This window comes from Dreissena polymorpha, chromosome 5, assembly GCF_020536995.1.
Source record: "Dreissena polymorpha isolate Duluth1 chromosome 5, UMN_Dpol_1.0, whole genome shotgun sequence".
Taxonomy (NCBI): Eukaryota; Metazoa; Mollusca; class Bivalvia; order Myida; family Dreissenidae; genus Dreissena; species Dreissena polymorpha.
The window spans coordinates 4882795-4898191 of NC_068359.1; the positions used below are offsets into that span (position 1 = coordinate 4882795).

Here is a 15397-nt window from a genome sequence, read left to right on the forward strand (position 1 = left end):
TACAAACGTTACACAATATATTTACCGAACAAAATATTCGCAACCTCATCTAAGTTAAGTTATATTATATTTTTTGCAAAAGTCATATAATATTTTTTTTCTGCAATACAGTGGTCAAAATTGAGAGGTACGAGAAGACAAATTTAGGGCAAATCATTTTTAGGTCCACTGGCAAGAGGTCAGCGGGGCTTATGTCATGTTCCTGTGTCCGTCGTGGCGTGCGTGCGTGCGCCCGTGCGTTAACTTTTCCTTAAAACATCTTCTTCTCCGAAACAACTGGTCCAATTCTGATGAAATTTCTCAGGAATGTTCTTGGAATGAACCTCTTTCAAATGTGTTCAAATTATGCCCCTGGGGTCAAATTTGACCCTGCCCCGGGGGTCACAAAAATGAAAATTTGCTTATATAAGGCCTATTTTGTTAAAACTTTCAAAAACTTCTCGTCAATAACCATTGGGCCTAAGGCTATCAAATTTTGTATGTACAGACATCTAATAGTTCTCTACCAAACATCTTCAAATTATGCCCCTGGGGTCAAATTTGACCCTGCCCCGGGGTCACAAAATTAAACATATGCTTATAAGGCCTAATTTGTGAAAACTTTCAAAATCTTTTCTTCGTCCATAACCATTGGGCCTAGGGCTATCAAATTTGGTATGTAGAGACATCTCATAGTCCTCTGCCAAATATCTTCAAATTATGCCCCTGGGGTCAAATTTGACCCTGCCCCGGGGGTCACAAAATTAAACATATGCTTATAAGGCCTATTTTGTGAAAACTTTCAAAATCTTTTCGTCCATAATCATTGGGCCTAGGGCTATCAAATTTGGAATGTAGAGACTCTAATAGTCCTCTACCAAATATCTTCAAATTATGCCCCTGTGGTCAAATTTGACCCTGCCCCGGGGGTCACAAAATTGAACATATGCTTATATAAGGCCTATTTTGTGAAAACTTTCAAAATCTTTCGTCCATAACCATTGGGCCTAGGGCTATCAAATTTGGTTAACAGAGACATCTAATAGTCCTCTACAAAAATTCTTCAAATTATGCCCCTGGGGTCAAATCTGACCCTGCCTCGGGGGTCACAAAATTGAACATATGCTTATATAAGGCCTATTTTGTGAAAACTTTCAAAATCTTCTCGTCCATAACCGTTGGGCCTAGGGCTAATACATTTGTTATGTAGAGACATCTCCTCTACCAAATTTCTTCAAATTATGCCCCTGAGGTCAAATTTGATCCTGCCCCGGGGGTCACAAAATTGAACATATGCTTAAATAGGGTCAATTTTGTGAAAACTTTAAAAATCTTTTCGTCCATAACCATTGGGCCTAGGGCTACCGAATTTGGTATGTAGTGACATCTTATAGTCCTCTATCGAGTTTTTTTTCAAATTATGCCACTGAGGTCAAGTTTGACCCTGCCCGAGGGTCACAAAATTGAACATATGCTTATATAAGGCCTATTTTGTCAAAACTTTAAAACATCTTCTGTCCATAACTGTATGGCATAGGGCTAACAAATTTTATATGTAGTGACAAGTAATAGTTCTCTTCTTAGTTTGTTCAAATTATGCCTGGGGTCAAATTTGAAACTGCCCCGGGGGTCACAAAATTGAATAAATGCTTATAAAGGTCTTATTTTTTGAAAACTTAAAAAATCTCCTTGTCTATAAACATTGGGCCTAGGGCTACCAAATTTGGTATGTAGTGACATCTTATAGTCCTCTACCATGTTTGTTCAAATTATGCCCCTGGGGTCAAATTTGACCCTGCCCTGGGGGTCACAAAATTGAACATACGCTTATATGGAGTCTATTTTGTGAAAACTTTAAAATCTTCTTGTCCATAAACATTAGGACTAGGGCTACCAAATTTGGTATGTAGTGAAATCTTATAGTTCTCTACCAAGTATGTTCAAATTATGCCCCTGGGGTCAAATCTGACCCTGCCCAGGGGGGTCATAAAATTGAACATATGCTTATATAAGGCCTATTTTGTGAAAACTTCAAAAACTTCTTGTCCATAACCATCCGGCCTAGGGCTATCAAATTTGGTATGTAGTGACATCTTATAGTCCTCTACCAAATTTGTTTAAATTTTATCCCTGGGGTCAAATTTGAACCCGCCCCGTGGGTCACAAAATTGAATATATGCTTATATAATGCCTATTTTGTGAAAACTTTAAAACAATTCTTGTCCATGACCATTAGGCCTAGGGCTACACAATTTGGTATGTAGTGACATTGTATAGTCCTCCACTTAGTTTGTTCAAATTATGCCCCAGGAGTCAAATTTGACCCTGCTCTGGGGGCCACAAAATCGATTATAATGATTATATAGTGCCTATTTTGTGAAAATTTTAACATTCTACTTGTCCTTAACCATAAGGCATAGGGCTACCAAATTTGGTATGTAGTGACATCTAATAGTTCTTTACCAAGTTTGTTCAAATTATGACCCTGCCCTGGGGGTTCACAAAATTGAATAAACGCTTATAAAGTGGCTATTTTGTGAAATCTTTAAAAATCTTCTTGTCGAAAACCATTCAGACTATGGCTACAAAATTTGGTATGCAGTAACATCTTATAGTCCTCTACCAAGTTTGTTCAAACTATGCCCTTTGGGTCAAATTTGACCCTGACCAACGGGTCACGAAATTGAACAGTATATACGCTTACATCTTGCTTATATTGTGAAAACTTAAAAAATATTCTTGTCCTTAACTCTAGGACCTAGGGCTACCATATTTTGTATGTACATGTAGTGAGATATAGTAGTCCTCTACAAAGTTTGCTCAAATTATGCCCCTGGGGTTAAATTTGACCAAGCCCAGGGGTCACAAAAGTGTAGATGTGCTTAAATAGGGCCTATATTTAAGTATTTGCACATGCAGATAATATTTGTTTCAGCCTTTTTTCAGCAGTGGAGCGATACAGGGCCATCATGGCCCTCTTGTTTAAAATGTTTTTATTAAAAAAATTTATCACCGATTATAATTTGACCAACAGGTTTGTACAAAAATTTGGACTAGGCACACTCGCACGTTGAAGGAGAATTTTGAAACATTTTATCACATAATTATAATTTGTTTACTTTTTTACATTTAATCTGTTGATGTTTCCGTTTAAATAAGAAGAAAATAATGCATATATTTACGGACATATATTATGAAGATTAAATCAATTGCATTATATGTCTCTTACGATATCGTAAACTTTCAAAGACTGACTTAAGATAATGGTCAGTCATTATCAAGAACCATATACATTTTTAGCGAGAAAAAAAAGAATGTGTTACCTGGAAACCACTCGAAGATCCCGTGTTTCCATCTGTGTGATTGACAACAGCCCTAGTGGCCACAGTGTCGCACTGTCCCGCATGTCCCAATTTTACGTTGTATACACATTGGCCGTTATAGAAACTACAACCAGGATCAAAAGCCTGTGAAGTTGTGAGGCTGGAACAAAATAAAATACCTAAACAAAACTGAAAAGTTCCCATCGCTGCTTAAATAATCAAATGACGATCTGTTACTAAAGGAAAACGATTGTCACGTGTGTGTTCTGAATTGTATGCCACCAACTGATAAGACATGTTCAGCTGAATCTTAATTATTTTTCAAAATCTTCACATACCACTGCAAAGTATGTCTGAATATTCAATATGAATATGCATGTACAATAATTATTATTATAGCATGTTGCTGGACGTTATTGCATGTTTTTTAATAAAGCAATATTGCGAAACCCAGTAATATAAACACATACTAATAAACATGTCTGTGAGATGCATACCATCTACGAGAGCTATATAGAAACGTCATTTCAGACCTCAATAAACTTTGATTGGCAAGCCCTCTGAACAAAAAAAATACCTGTACAGAACTGTACTTAAATAACGTGGTCTTTGCTAATAAGTTGAGATTAATTAATTAGCTTTGTATAATTGCCGGTAAATATTTAAGTGTTTATCATATTTTTCAAATTCAATCAGTTGTAAATATCTGTATTTAAAAATGTACGTTTTTCGTAAATTCCCATTGTTATCTGTATGGTTTCCCAATTTGTGTGAATAAAAATATATTACCCCGGTACGTCGGTTATCTACATAGATAGTCGTATCTAAGCGTGGGTGTGTCTATACACTCCTGTGTTACAGAGGAAATGAGTGTTAAAGAAAAAGTTTGTGCTTTATTTTGTGTTGTGATTCTCTTGGTAACTGATTGTTTGACTATGGTGGAGGAGAATATAGAGTTCCAATTTCATTGTGGTGATGTTGAACTGTGTATTTTCCCCCACCAGTTCTGTAGTAGTGACTCATACACGTGCAAGTCATGTTCGAACAGTATTTGCGCTGAACAGAATATTCCCTTGCAGTGTCTCTATAATTGTCGGAAACGAATCAGAGGTAACATTTCTTTTTATTGACACAGCTTTTATTGAACCAATCACAAAGTCTAAACTGTTATTTATGTACAGTAGTTGGTAATGAATCGATACTCGTTGACTTAAAACACTAAAGGAAATCTCAAATACCTGTTATCGATCCTTACATAAATGATTTGATAAACCGATTCACATAAACTACGCCGTGCATGGAATATAAGGTAAACATTATTTGTCGAAATGAATATTACTTTTGTTTTATTATGTTTGAAAATACCAAACTATCGTCTCGTTCGCGTTTATCAGATATTTGATGTTCACAATGTTGTACAAATCATGCACAAACGTGATGTTACTAACTTCCAAAAGACCAACATTCCATTACTACAGTTAATAAGTATGCCTCAACTTTCCTAAAAGTTGTCTTTTAAAACTATAGTTGGATACAGATTAAAAAATAAATATTGACATCGAGTTACACTTATGTTCAACATAAACAATTATTATAAAAACGGTCATAGTATACAGTTCCTAAATATTAACCATGGTACATTTACTTAAAGTTTGGTTGAGATGTCATGCAAAACATTGAGCCTACAAATATGCAAATTTTAGTTCTACCTATACCCCATCTTCTGTTTTATTTATTACGCTATCGTTATGTTCATTTGTATCTGTATTTTTGGCTATTGACTAAAGTGAGTCCAAATAATCTTGTGTTATTTATGAAACACTAATCGCTTGTAGATCCAACAGTCTTATCAAGTTACTACCGGTACGTGTATTTTACTATTTGCACGTTACAACGTTATTAAACCAAGTGAACCTCCTACTCGTCATAGACAATTGACTTTTTCGTTATCAGTTGAAATGCTTGACGTGTCTTTTGTTTATAGAATTGATTCATGTCAATCATACAGTATACGTTATATTTCAAGTCGATGATTGTTCTTTAATATAGAAATATATGACCCTTAGCTGTAAGTTGGAAATAAAAACAATGACTCGACAAAATTCCGCGGGTCAGTAACCACTTTATTGATTAGATAATGAAATCCTCACCGCAATCCATTACTTTTAGTTTCATGTCCTTATCTCTAAAATTATGTTCTGTATATTAACAGATAAAGGATATTCTTATTTTAAATCGTCAATTACAAAGAAACTTTAGTTTCCTAATTTTATATCCACATACATTGAAATAGTCACTTATCGAACACGTTGTGCCCATAAATTAAAGAATTGTAATTGTTTGGAAAGCAAATCACAATTATGAACTATTGAACTTTTCTAACTGAAACCGTTAAATGATTGTAAAAAAAATCCCATGACAACAAATAAATTTACTGACTAGGCGCTGACCGACGACATTAAGACGACAACAGCTCGACTTTTTTCTTCTAATTGTCAAATTAATAATTTGGCGTCATATTTTTAAATTGATTAAAACAAACATAGAGTATACATGTTAAACGGTTTATAAAACATGCGGTGCTGAGTTACAATATATAGTTTACCTTATTTCAGTGGAAGACACATGTCACATTCAGGCATGGCATGTTGTCCTTTTCTGTGCGGTTACCGCCGTAGCGACCAGCGTGATCACGGGATTCGTGTGTGTGTTGAGGTTTGTATTTCAACGTATGTGCTTTATTTATTATTAATGTGTTCTTAATTTACTGGATTACGTTTTGTTGTTCAAAAATTGTGTTGATCAAATTAAAAAAAAATGAGGTTCAATTGCATCAACTTTTCGCCTTGACATATATGCCCGATACATATCAAAATCTAGAAGGCAAAAAAAAGTGTAACAAGCAAAACTATAGATAAAATAAACCTTAAGTTCCTGTATCTAGATACAAATGATTTATGAAGTTTCTATTTTGCTTTGACTATTTAATAAATCGTATTATAGTAAGAATATTTTTGTTTATATTAAATAAAACCATTGCTATTTTTGATTGGTTTAGACATCAATCGGGAAATGTTACTCAATGACATTTAAATTGATTTAATATATGTCCGCATTCAAATAAAGCTTATGCTAGATTTATCTTTATTTTGTACGGCAGACAAAAGGAAACGTGCAGACGCACAGACGATGATAACCAGACAGACGAAGACAACAATTTGATAGGTACCATACCCTGAAATAAAATATACCGGTAGTGCTAGGTACTCCGTATGCAACCAGACAAATGTACCCAGAGAAGTTTAAGATAGTATAAGATTTTTCCTTCTCCTTTCTACTGTACTTTATGGGATATCGCAAAATGTTCATGAATAAAACTTAAGCTTCATGTCAGTCTTCGACAGGAAAAAAAGTTCTATGGCCAATAAAAAACAAATAATCTTACCCATTTAAGACCTCCAGATAATTACATTGTATGTTTATTAAGTATTGTTATGTAGCAAACGCCATGTAATTAAAATGTATTTGACATAATTTCACAGAAGACTGTATCACTTTATTGTCTTCAACGGACCACCTTATGCTTTGAAATTGTCATATAATTATATTCACAGGGAACCATGAAAGAGGGGAGTATTGCCGGTCTAAATTGGCGGGAATTCAACCCACTGACGGTAATCAGCAAACCACAATTCAGAAAAACACGAATTTGTAAACATACATGATGATTCGAGCCGAGGGCAACAGAAGGCATTAGTTGAATGTGACAATTATGTATAAAATAAACATTTGCCAGTAGAGATTTTTCAAACATGGTTATAATTCATGGTTGACAAGTTTTTATTTATTTGATTATTTATGTAGTCTGTTCACAATATCATGTTTGTGTTGTTGTTTTTTGGTCTCAAAATGCTTGCAAAATTACAGTTGTGTTAAAATATATAAAAAATATTGCTCTTTATAAACAGTTTCTGTTATAAATGTTAGTTTCGCTGTCTTTCTATGTAACATCAGCATTTACGAATATTAAAGTTGTGTCGATGGCGTGTAACCATAGTCACTTACACTGATCAAAGATGAATCGCACCAAATATAGTTGAATTTTTTTACGTTATACAGAAAACAATGTATGTGTTTCCTATATATGTATGTATATATATATATATAAATATATATATGTGTGTGTGTGTGTGTGTGTGTGTGTGTGTGTGTGTGTGTGCGTGCGTGCGTGCGTGCGTGCGTGCGTGCGTGCGTGCGTGCGTGCGTGCGTGCGAGCGTGCGTGCGTGCGTGCGTGCGTGCGTGCGTGCGTGCGTGCGTGCGTGCGTGCGTGCGTGTGTGTGTGTTTTATAATTTATTGTTTAAAGGATCTTTGTATCTCTGAAAACCATTTGTTTATCAACATAGAATTTTATTTTCAAATACATCGGGGCAGAAATGCCCATGAGAACACAAAAGTATACAAAAATTTGTTCTAAACACATCGATGTCAAGGTCATAATTAAACATGCATATTGTTACACAATGTTATAAAGGACAATATATTCTCTTTAACACATACACAGACATATTAGCACATAAAATGTTTTACAATCAATCATTTGTAATATAATGCGTTATACAGAAAAATAAATGTACCGAGGAAACTATTTTATCATGTTATGTGTTAGGTGAGCGTGTGAGAGGTATATACTAAGAAACTTAACTTATTCATAATATGTATGGTATGTATTTCTCAATTTGAAAGCTTTCTTAACAAAAATTGCCAGGTTTCTATTTATTTTACTATTATTGCACTGAAAAAGTTCAATAAATTTCGGTACGTTTGGTCTTACACGGTAATATTTATTTATGTATTTTTTTCTTAATTCAGTGTAAAGTAGGCATTCAAATAAAAAATGGAATTCGTCTTCTAACTTATGGCAAATACAACATGTTCTATTTTCGCGTGGAGTAGGTATTGGTTTTTTCCATCTACCAGCTTCAATTTCTAAATTATGTGCGGACATTCTTGATAATGCAATCCTTCAACTGTCTATATTAGCCTGGTATAAATATGGTTGTAATTTAAAAATAGAATACATAGTATATGAGCTCGATCTTGTTGACTCGTTTAATTCATTTGTCCAATTTTGTAAAAATACATCCCTGATCCTTTCTTTAAACGAGAGGAGAAACATATCTATGTCCCCAACACCTTGATATATCCACACATGGGGAAAACCTAAAGCTTGTAATAAAATCTTTACACTATATGCCCATGACTTGGTATCATTATTGTTTTCTACATTTTCTAACATAGTATTATATACTATTTTTGCATATTTAATTGGTTCCATTTGTAATATTTTAAACCAGTATTTTATGACATTTATATAAAATTTATTTTTCATTGGGGTTCTGCCTAGTTCCCCGTATACGAAATTATTTTGTGTTTGGGGCTTTACAAAAGTTCTTTGCAAAAATTTTAATGTATTCTTTCTATTTGTATGATATTTTTGTTTAGCCCCCAAACCTCTGATCCATAACTTAAGACTGGTGCAATAAATTTGTCGAACAAATCTAACTTGTTACTTATTGACATTGTGGGGTATCTTGTAAAACAACTTTTTAACTTAAAAATAGCTTTCATAGCTTGACCTGTCAGTGATAACATAAGAAGCGGGTTATTTTGATGTTGATTTCGTACTACAACCGCGCTTCTAAAGCTGAACACGTCATGTCAACTTGATATTGGGTTGACTGATAACTTAATTAATATTTACCCGTACATGTGTTTCTTCTATAAGGCGTTCTTAATTAAACAAATAGTAGACACATATTCGAACTGAAAGAACTACTTGTGGAAGAAATACCGACTGCGATTATACTTCGTTTACATACTGTGCAATCCTTCAACAGTGTGTTAAAAAGTATAAATGATTTTAAATAAGCAAACTTGATAAATGGGCATTCCATTATGCATTAATTGTATCATTTCCTTAATTATAAATGTATAATAACTGACAAGCACCTGAACACAGAATATACATGTGAAGATACGTTGTGCTTTTTGAAGAACCCGGAGAACCAGGTGTAAATTGCATCTTTCCGGTATTGTGACCAACAGTGAGAAGCAGCGAAAGTACAAACCATTTTTAGTGAGATAACGCTTGCAATAGTTATTATATTTCGCATCAATTCATGAAAGTTTGCGTGCTGCAGTGATAGAGCATCCGTTTAAGGTTCCAGACGACACGGGTTTGAACACCGGAGACGCATTTTTTTTCAACTTTTTTCTTACTTAAAAAATTAGTCAAGTCACTTTAAAACATTAAAGATTTACAAGCAATCATTACTAATGACATTTGAAAAAAAAATCTGTTAACAATTCCTTTAAACATGTGGATAGGAACGAGATTTTTTCTTAAATTATCGTAGTTTTACAACTTGTTTCATATGCCACCATTCCAATAAATTCAATAAATATGTTCCTAACATTTTTTGCTGACTTAATTTTTGCTACTCAGCTATGTGTTTTTAAAAAATTGAATTCCGTCGAATTTAATTTTGAGATAACATACTTTTTCAATGTTTTTATTAATGGGGTAAGTTACGTTAAATAGATTTAAGAGATAAATAATTGTCTTGATTTTTGCAGAAGACTGTCGAGTTTTTTTAGGGCTGTAATACCGTTAAAATTTATGACGGCAAACATTTACTTTGCAATTTGGGAGGCAATATTGGCGGGGCGCTCAAATAACAGAATTTTACATATAAATCTGCAAATTATATTGCATAGTGTTTGAAAATATGTAAATTTAAATAAGGATTAAAAAAAATAAAACAGATCGTGCGCTTCAAAATACAGCGTGCGTGTATTATTTTGCGTATGTAACTAAGTCGGTAAATATAACAACAACAACAACAACAACACGACAGCAACAAGGCATTTTTCCTTTCTGCTTAAAAAAGCAAGCAATCGTAACAGTCTAATGAATAGTTACAAACAAAACAAGAAAAACAAACATATAACTTTGACCATGCTTTCGAATCAAAAATACGTTCAGTCTCGTAAATAGTAATGATGGATTTGATAACTACTTTTCACTACCTTTTGTTTCATTGATGTGTTCTTTAAAAATCAAGAAAGAAATTTTTTTTAAAAAGCTGTTTAGATTTTCATTCAGTCAACTGTTCCTTTAACAGTTACTTCGGCAGAAACTTCCATGTGTCATGCCAATAGATTTTCAACGCCGTCAATGCTCTCGTTCTGAAACATTCACATTCAAGACGAGATCATGACTGAGTCGAACGACGGGGTCTTCGTGCTCGTGTGTATTTGAAGTTTATGCTGTCCTTCCGCGCCTGAGGTTGCATTATAGGTTTACCCGGAGTGTATCCCAACACTCCTACTTAATCAACTTGTTAGACTTACAAAAGTTGGAACTATTTTCGGATAATGTCTGCAATTTCCAGTTATTTATATGCAACTGAAGAAAGACTTTCAGTTTGTGTGCTGTCTTGTGGGGTGCCGGATTACAACCCAATCCCCCTTGTCCGATATGGTAATCACCAACCAAGCTAAAATGCTTCAGGAAACATGGATTGAATCCGGTTGGTCGGCTCGTTTTGGTGAGAAGCGTGTACTTACGGGGTCTTTTAAAGCGAGATTATACAATTTTGTCAAATATTTATAAATTTATATAAAAAGTTTAAAAAAAAAACTCATTAAACATATAGATCTCTATTTCAATATAAATTAAAATACAAGTTAAGAAGAACATGTGTCGAGAAATGCGAAATAAGCCAGATATTGAATTCTGAAATCGAAAATGTCTGTACAGTCGAATTCGCCAGCATGTAAATCATGCATGTACGATGTGAATCTAAATTTAGTTTAACGGTTCATTTTAAAGTGATTCCTGCAACGATATCTATTTATACGACACACGAACACTAACTAAAAAGACGAATGCTTCGGTTGTTGTAGGAAAATATGTACGAAATATATTCGTCACGGGGCGATAATTTGTATTTGCTGCATTTTATAAAATTCATCTTCAATTTATATTTTTCTTGTCTATTTTGTGTTATTGTAACATATTTTATTTATCTATTACAATTTAAGGGCGATGGACACTTCGAGTTTAACACTTCGTAAAAAACGTATAATCTCGCTTTAATTAACCTCAATCGGCCGAAAATTGTATCCTTCGTAACAGTTAGATTTCGCGCGTTTTGCGATAATGATAACGTATATATTTATCGTTGCTATATGTAAACAATGAAGGTCGCGATTTATTACTCAAGACTTTTAATGTAATTGCGACTTATTCAGAAAGTTTGCACCAATTTTAAGTCGACATTCTGTTAAGGATAAAATATGCAACCACGATATGATTTACCATGGCATGACATACAGGTTAATAAACTGCAAATCTATAATTGAGACCGGTGTTTCACACATTTTACGTGTATAAGCTTTTGCGAAAGAAAAGTAATGAAAGAAATGTTTGTTACTGAAAGAGCTAATGTTAATTATAGTTCACCCACAAAGTGATGGAAATCATATTGACGAGCTGTTGAGTGTTTGGTTAGTTAGTTTGTGGGTCTGTCCATAATATCTTGGCCTCCTAAGGCTCGATTGGTCATTGTAGGCTCGGGTGGACCAACTTGTTGACGCTCTCAAATATTAAGCTACTTTTGATATTGGTAATATTTGGAGCGTCCAACAGCCGAACCATTCAAACAATGGTGGACATTTTTCCTTCTTTGTCTATATTGTTGCGCAAGGATTTTGTGTGCAACATTCAAGCCCCGATATCAGACACTTAATATCAATGGATTGCAATAATATTTACATACCTGTGTAGATAATTCATTTCTCGATAATGTTTCATAAAAATAATGTAATGACACTTTGAATTTTTCACGCCTGAGCAATTTAAATCCAACCACTATTCAAATTTTCAATATCTTTCGATTCGCTGGCAGTGTAGATATAAATCAATAACACACAGTGCTTTTTTTCCTTCTTTGCGATTGGCCGTGGACGGACATTTCACAATTTTGACACGGCCAATTCACAAACCTTACATGGCTATGAATACATTGTATTTACAAAAACGGCCGTTTTAAATCGTGAAAAACGGGCTTTTCGTGCTCAAAACTGTCAAAAACGGCCATTTCGCAACAGTTTCATAACCTCGTTTTTAATTCCGAATTCGCGAAAAATTGTTGACTCGCGTTACTGATGTTTGCTTGTTTTAATCAATTTTAAAGTGTTGTGTAACAGGTGAAACTGGTGTAAATAGTAAAAGCTCTGCCTAGCAACTTCACTATCAAAAAAATGGCGACGCGGAACGCTCGTTACTACACAAAGAAAATTTAAAAAAAAATAAAATAATCCCGATTTATTGAAATTTGGGGTAACAGTGAAGAAACAAAAGCTATCTACTGAAGGGTAAGTTTTGAAACATTCACATTGATAACATTATAAGGAAAGTCATTTGATAAAAGTGAAAGTATCTGCCGCGGCTAATGTATTGATGGAAGCTAGTCAAAACGGCCCCTAGTCAAAAAGTCCCATAGTATTGATGGCAGAGACTTGTTATTCGTATCTGTTTACGATTGTAAATCTTGGTTTAAGTAACAATGTGGTCCCTTCGTAAATATTTTTTTAATTTAAATGCATATTCATGACGCATATTCATGATTCAAACTTTGTATGTTTCTATTGTAGTCTATTTATGCTTTGTAAAAAAATGTGAAAAATAAAATAACTTGTTTACATTTCTTTCAAAAGTACTGTTGTTCAATGTATATCTAATGTTTCAGATCAAATGACAACCTCCCCAGGAGATCATCATGCACTGGCCAGGGTCAGGCTCACAGAACATGAAAATTATCATGAAGAAGGAATTTTCCCTTTCAGATTTTGATAGAATTATTGACATTTTCAAGAGTAAAATCAACAGAGTTCTAAAGCTGTAAAGTCCAGAACATGTCTGAGTTATGTGCCCTTGAAATGTTCTATGTTTATAAATGTTATTCCTGTGGAAAAGAAGTGTTTTGACCTGGTATTTTAGTTGCATTTGGTACATGAATGTTTTGCAAATAAGATATATGTATATGTGTTGTTATTGTATCAAATACAGTATTCATAGAAGGAAAATATGCCTTTATTGCATTATTTAAGGAAATTTTGATAATATTCAAGTGTTTAACATGCTTTAACTATACTAATGCGTTAAACTTTAAATTTCACAATTTTAAGAAGTTTCGACTTGTTTTTTTCACAATTTTAAGAAGTTCGTGACTCAATTTTTCACAATTTTGAAAAGTTCGCAACTCAATTTTTCACAATTTTTACAAGTTCGCGACTCATTTTTTCACAAAGTGAGGGGCCAGGGCCACTTCACAAGGTCAGGAAAAAAAGCCCTAACACAGCCTCGATGTAAAGCATGTGGAAAAATAAACGGCCTAAAATACAGTTTGCGTTCGTCTGTTGTGGTGCAGAGCGTTATATAGTAAACCGATGTTATTATACTTTTCTGGATTAACTGAGCCTTGTTTTTTTTCTAAAGTGACAATTAAAAAGTTCTGAAATAAATAACATCTTTTATTTTTATACGGTACATAAATAATAGTGATACAGATCGTACAATATACCATCCTATGTAACGTAGAATGTAAGTACATAAAACAACACAGACCGAAGTGCGAAAAAGACATGCATAAACAGTTGCTGAAACTTAGAAGAGTGAATAGAAACTGCACCATACCTGTTTTGAACATATGCTTATTAAATCGACAAAGATGAGCATACTAGATCTACTTAGGTAAAAGACGGCGTTAAAAGCTCATGTTAAATAAAATTAAGCGTACACGTTCCACCGTAATTCCTTCTTCTGATTGGTTCATATGTAAATCAGTTTCATGACATGGCGACAGGTCAGTGATTGTTTTGCGATTTAAGCAGAAGTTTCACTGAAGAATTTATGCCTTTCTAACTTCAATTCGAAGATATTTGAGATAAAAATGGACTTCTGAACTAAAACATTATGAGTTGGTAATGTTATTTGGCAATTTTACGCAAATTGATGAAAATTTAAACTTTCTGGTGTCCACCACATAATGGACTTTTCCCCGATAAGACGTTCCAATGAATTTAGCCCATATATAAAGTATCTCTAAATTCTTTGCACATCTTATAAATAAGACTAGCTCGGGTACTACTCACATGTACCCCAGATACTCTTAAGTATACTTACATGTACCTTGGGTATGGTAAATATACTTAATTGTACCCGGTCGCTATTAGAGTGTACCCGAGTTGTATTCCCGGCCCAAATCCTATGTTGTGTAGTGAAATAAGGTCATTTTAGCGACGCGGTTAAAGTGTCTGACTACCAAACTGGATGTCTTGAGTTCAATCCCCTGCTGGAGCTCAGTATTTACACATTAATGGCGATGAGGCAAAAAAAGAACTGTCAATGCTGGAATGGGTCTAAGCTGTTTAATGGTTTCTAGGAGGGCCATGCCAGGCCTTTTGCTATTTTGGGAAAAAGTACCTAGCAAAAATGGGATTTTTCGAGTCAAATAACGTTTTTGTCGATAAAAATTCTTCTCAATTTGGAAGATTTTGCGAGTTTCAAAATCTTCAAAATTGAGAAGAATTTTTATCGACAAAAACGTTATTTGGGAAATTATTTTTCCGATTTTTCTTATTCAATCTAATGTTTTCATACATATGTATTGCCCAAAAATGCTAAGAAAGTATTTAACTGTTTTTTTACCTTGCAACAGTCATTGTCCACTGCTAACCTAAGCATGTGTATGATAAAAAACACAGACTTTGTTATGCTTGAAGTTCACATAAAATACATGTACATAGCTTGATATGTCATTAAGGATTTTTTATGAATATTCACATTCAAAGGACCTGCATTCAACATATTTTTTTACCTGAGACCTTCGATATTGATTCTCAACCAATTTACAATAATTAATGCGTACACATGGTTATCACTTGTTGTATACATACCTGATAATTCTGAATGATCCATAATTTCAATATTTAAAAGCTAAATCTGACCGAAAATGACCGTAAATG

The 15397-nt window shown here is 33.9% G+C and overlaps 3 protein-coding genes across 12 annotated transcripts in view; 2 read left to right on the forward strand and 1 right to left on the reverse strand.

The window, feature by feature from the left end:
- Positions 1–3557, reverse strand: part of LOC127832276 (MAM and LDL-receptor class A domain-containing protein 2-like) — an 18835-nt gene extending 15278 nt beyond the window's left edge. For all 9 annotated transcript variants that reach the window (XM_052357671.1, XM_052357663.1, XM_052357667.1 and 6 more), the window contains exon 1: positions 3303–3557. In XM_052357671.1, coding sequence (XP_052213631.1) covers positions 3303–3506 — 204 coding nt within the window. In that variant the 5' untranslated portion in view covers positions 3507–3557. The remainder of the gene's footprint in view (positions 1–3302) is intronic.
- A 565-nt stretch (positions 3558–4122) lies between these two features.
- LOC127832302 (uncharacterized) lies at positions 4123–7460 on the forward strand. Of its 2 annotated transcripts, XM_052357719.1 has the most exons (5): positions 4146–4186; positions 4307–4412; positions 5918–6017; positions 6463–6527; positions 6917–7460. In XM_052357719.1, the coding sequence occupies exons 1-5, from the start codon at positions 4169–4171 to the stop codon at positions 7015–7017; spliced, it is 390 nt and encodes a 129-aa protein (XP_052213679.1). In that variant the 5' UTR covers positions 4146–4168; the 3' UTR covers positions 7018–7460. The 2 variants fall into 2 exon arrangements, with proteins under 2 accessions (XP_052213678.1, XP_052213679.1); XM_052357718.1 differs by having other exon boundaries at positions 4123–4412.
- A 4098-nt stretch (positions 7461–11558) lies between these two features.
- The window catches only part of LOC127832253 (uncharacterized), a 116205-nt gene continuing 112366 nt past the window's right edge, over positions 11559–15397 (forward strand). The window contains exon 1 of the mRNA XM_052357580.1: positions 11559–11704. The gene's annotated coding sequence lies outside the window, so the exon portion shown is untranslated. The remainder of the gene's footprint in view (positions 11705–15397) is intronic.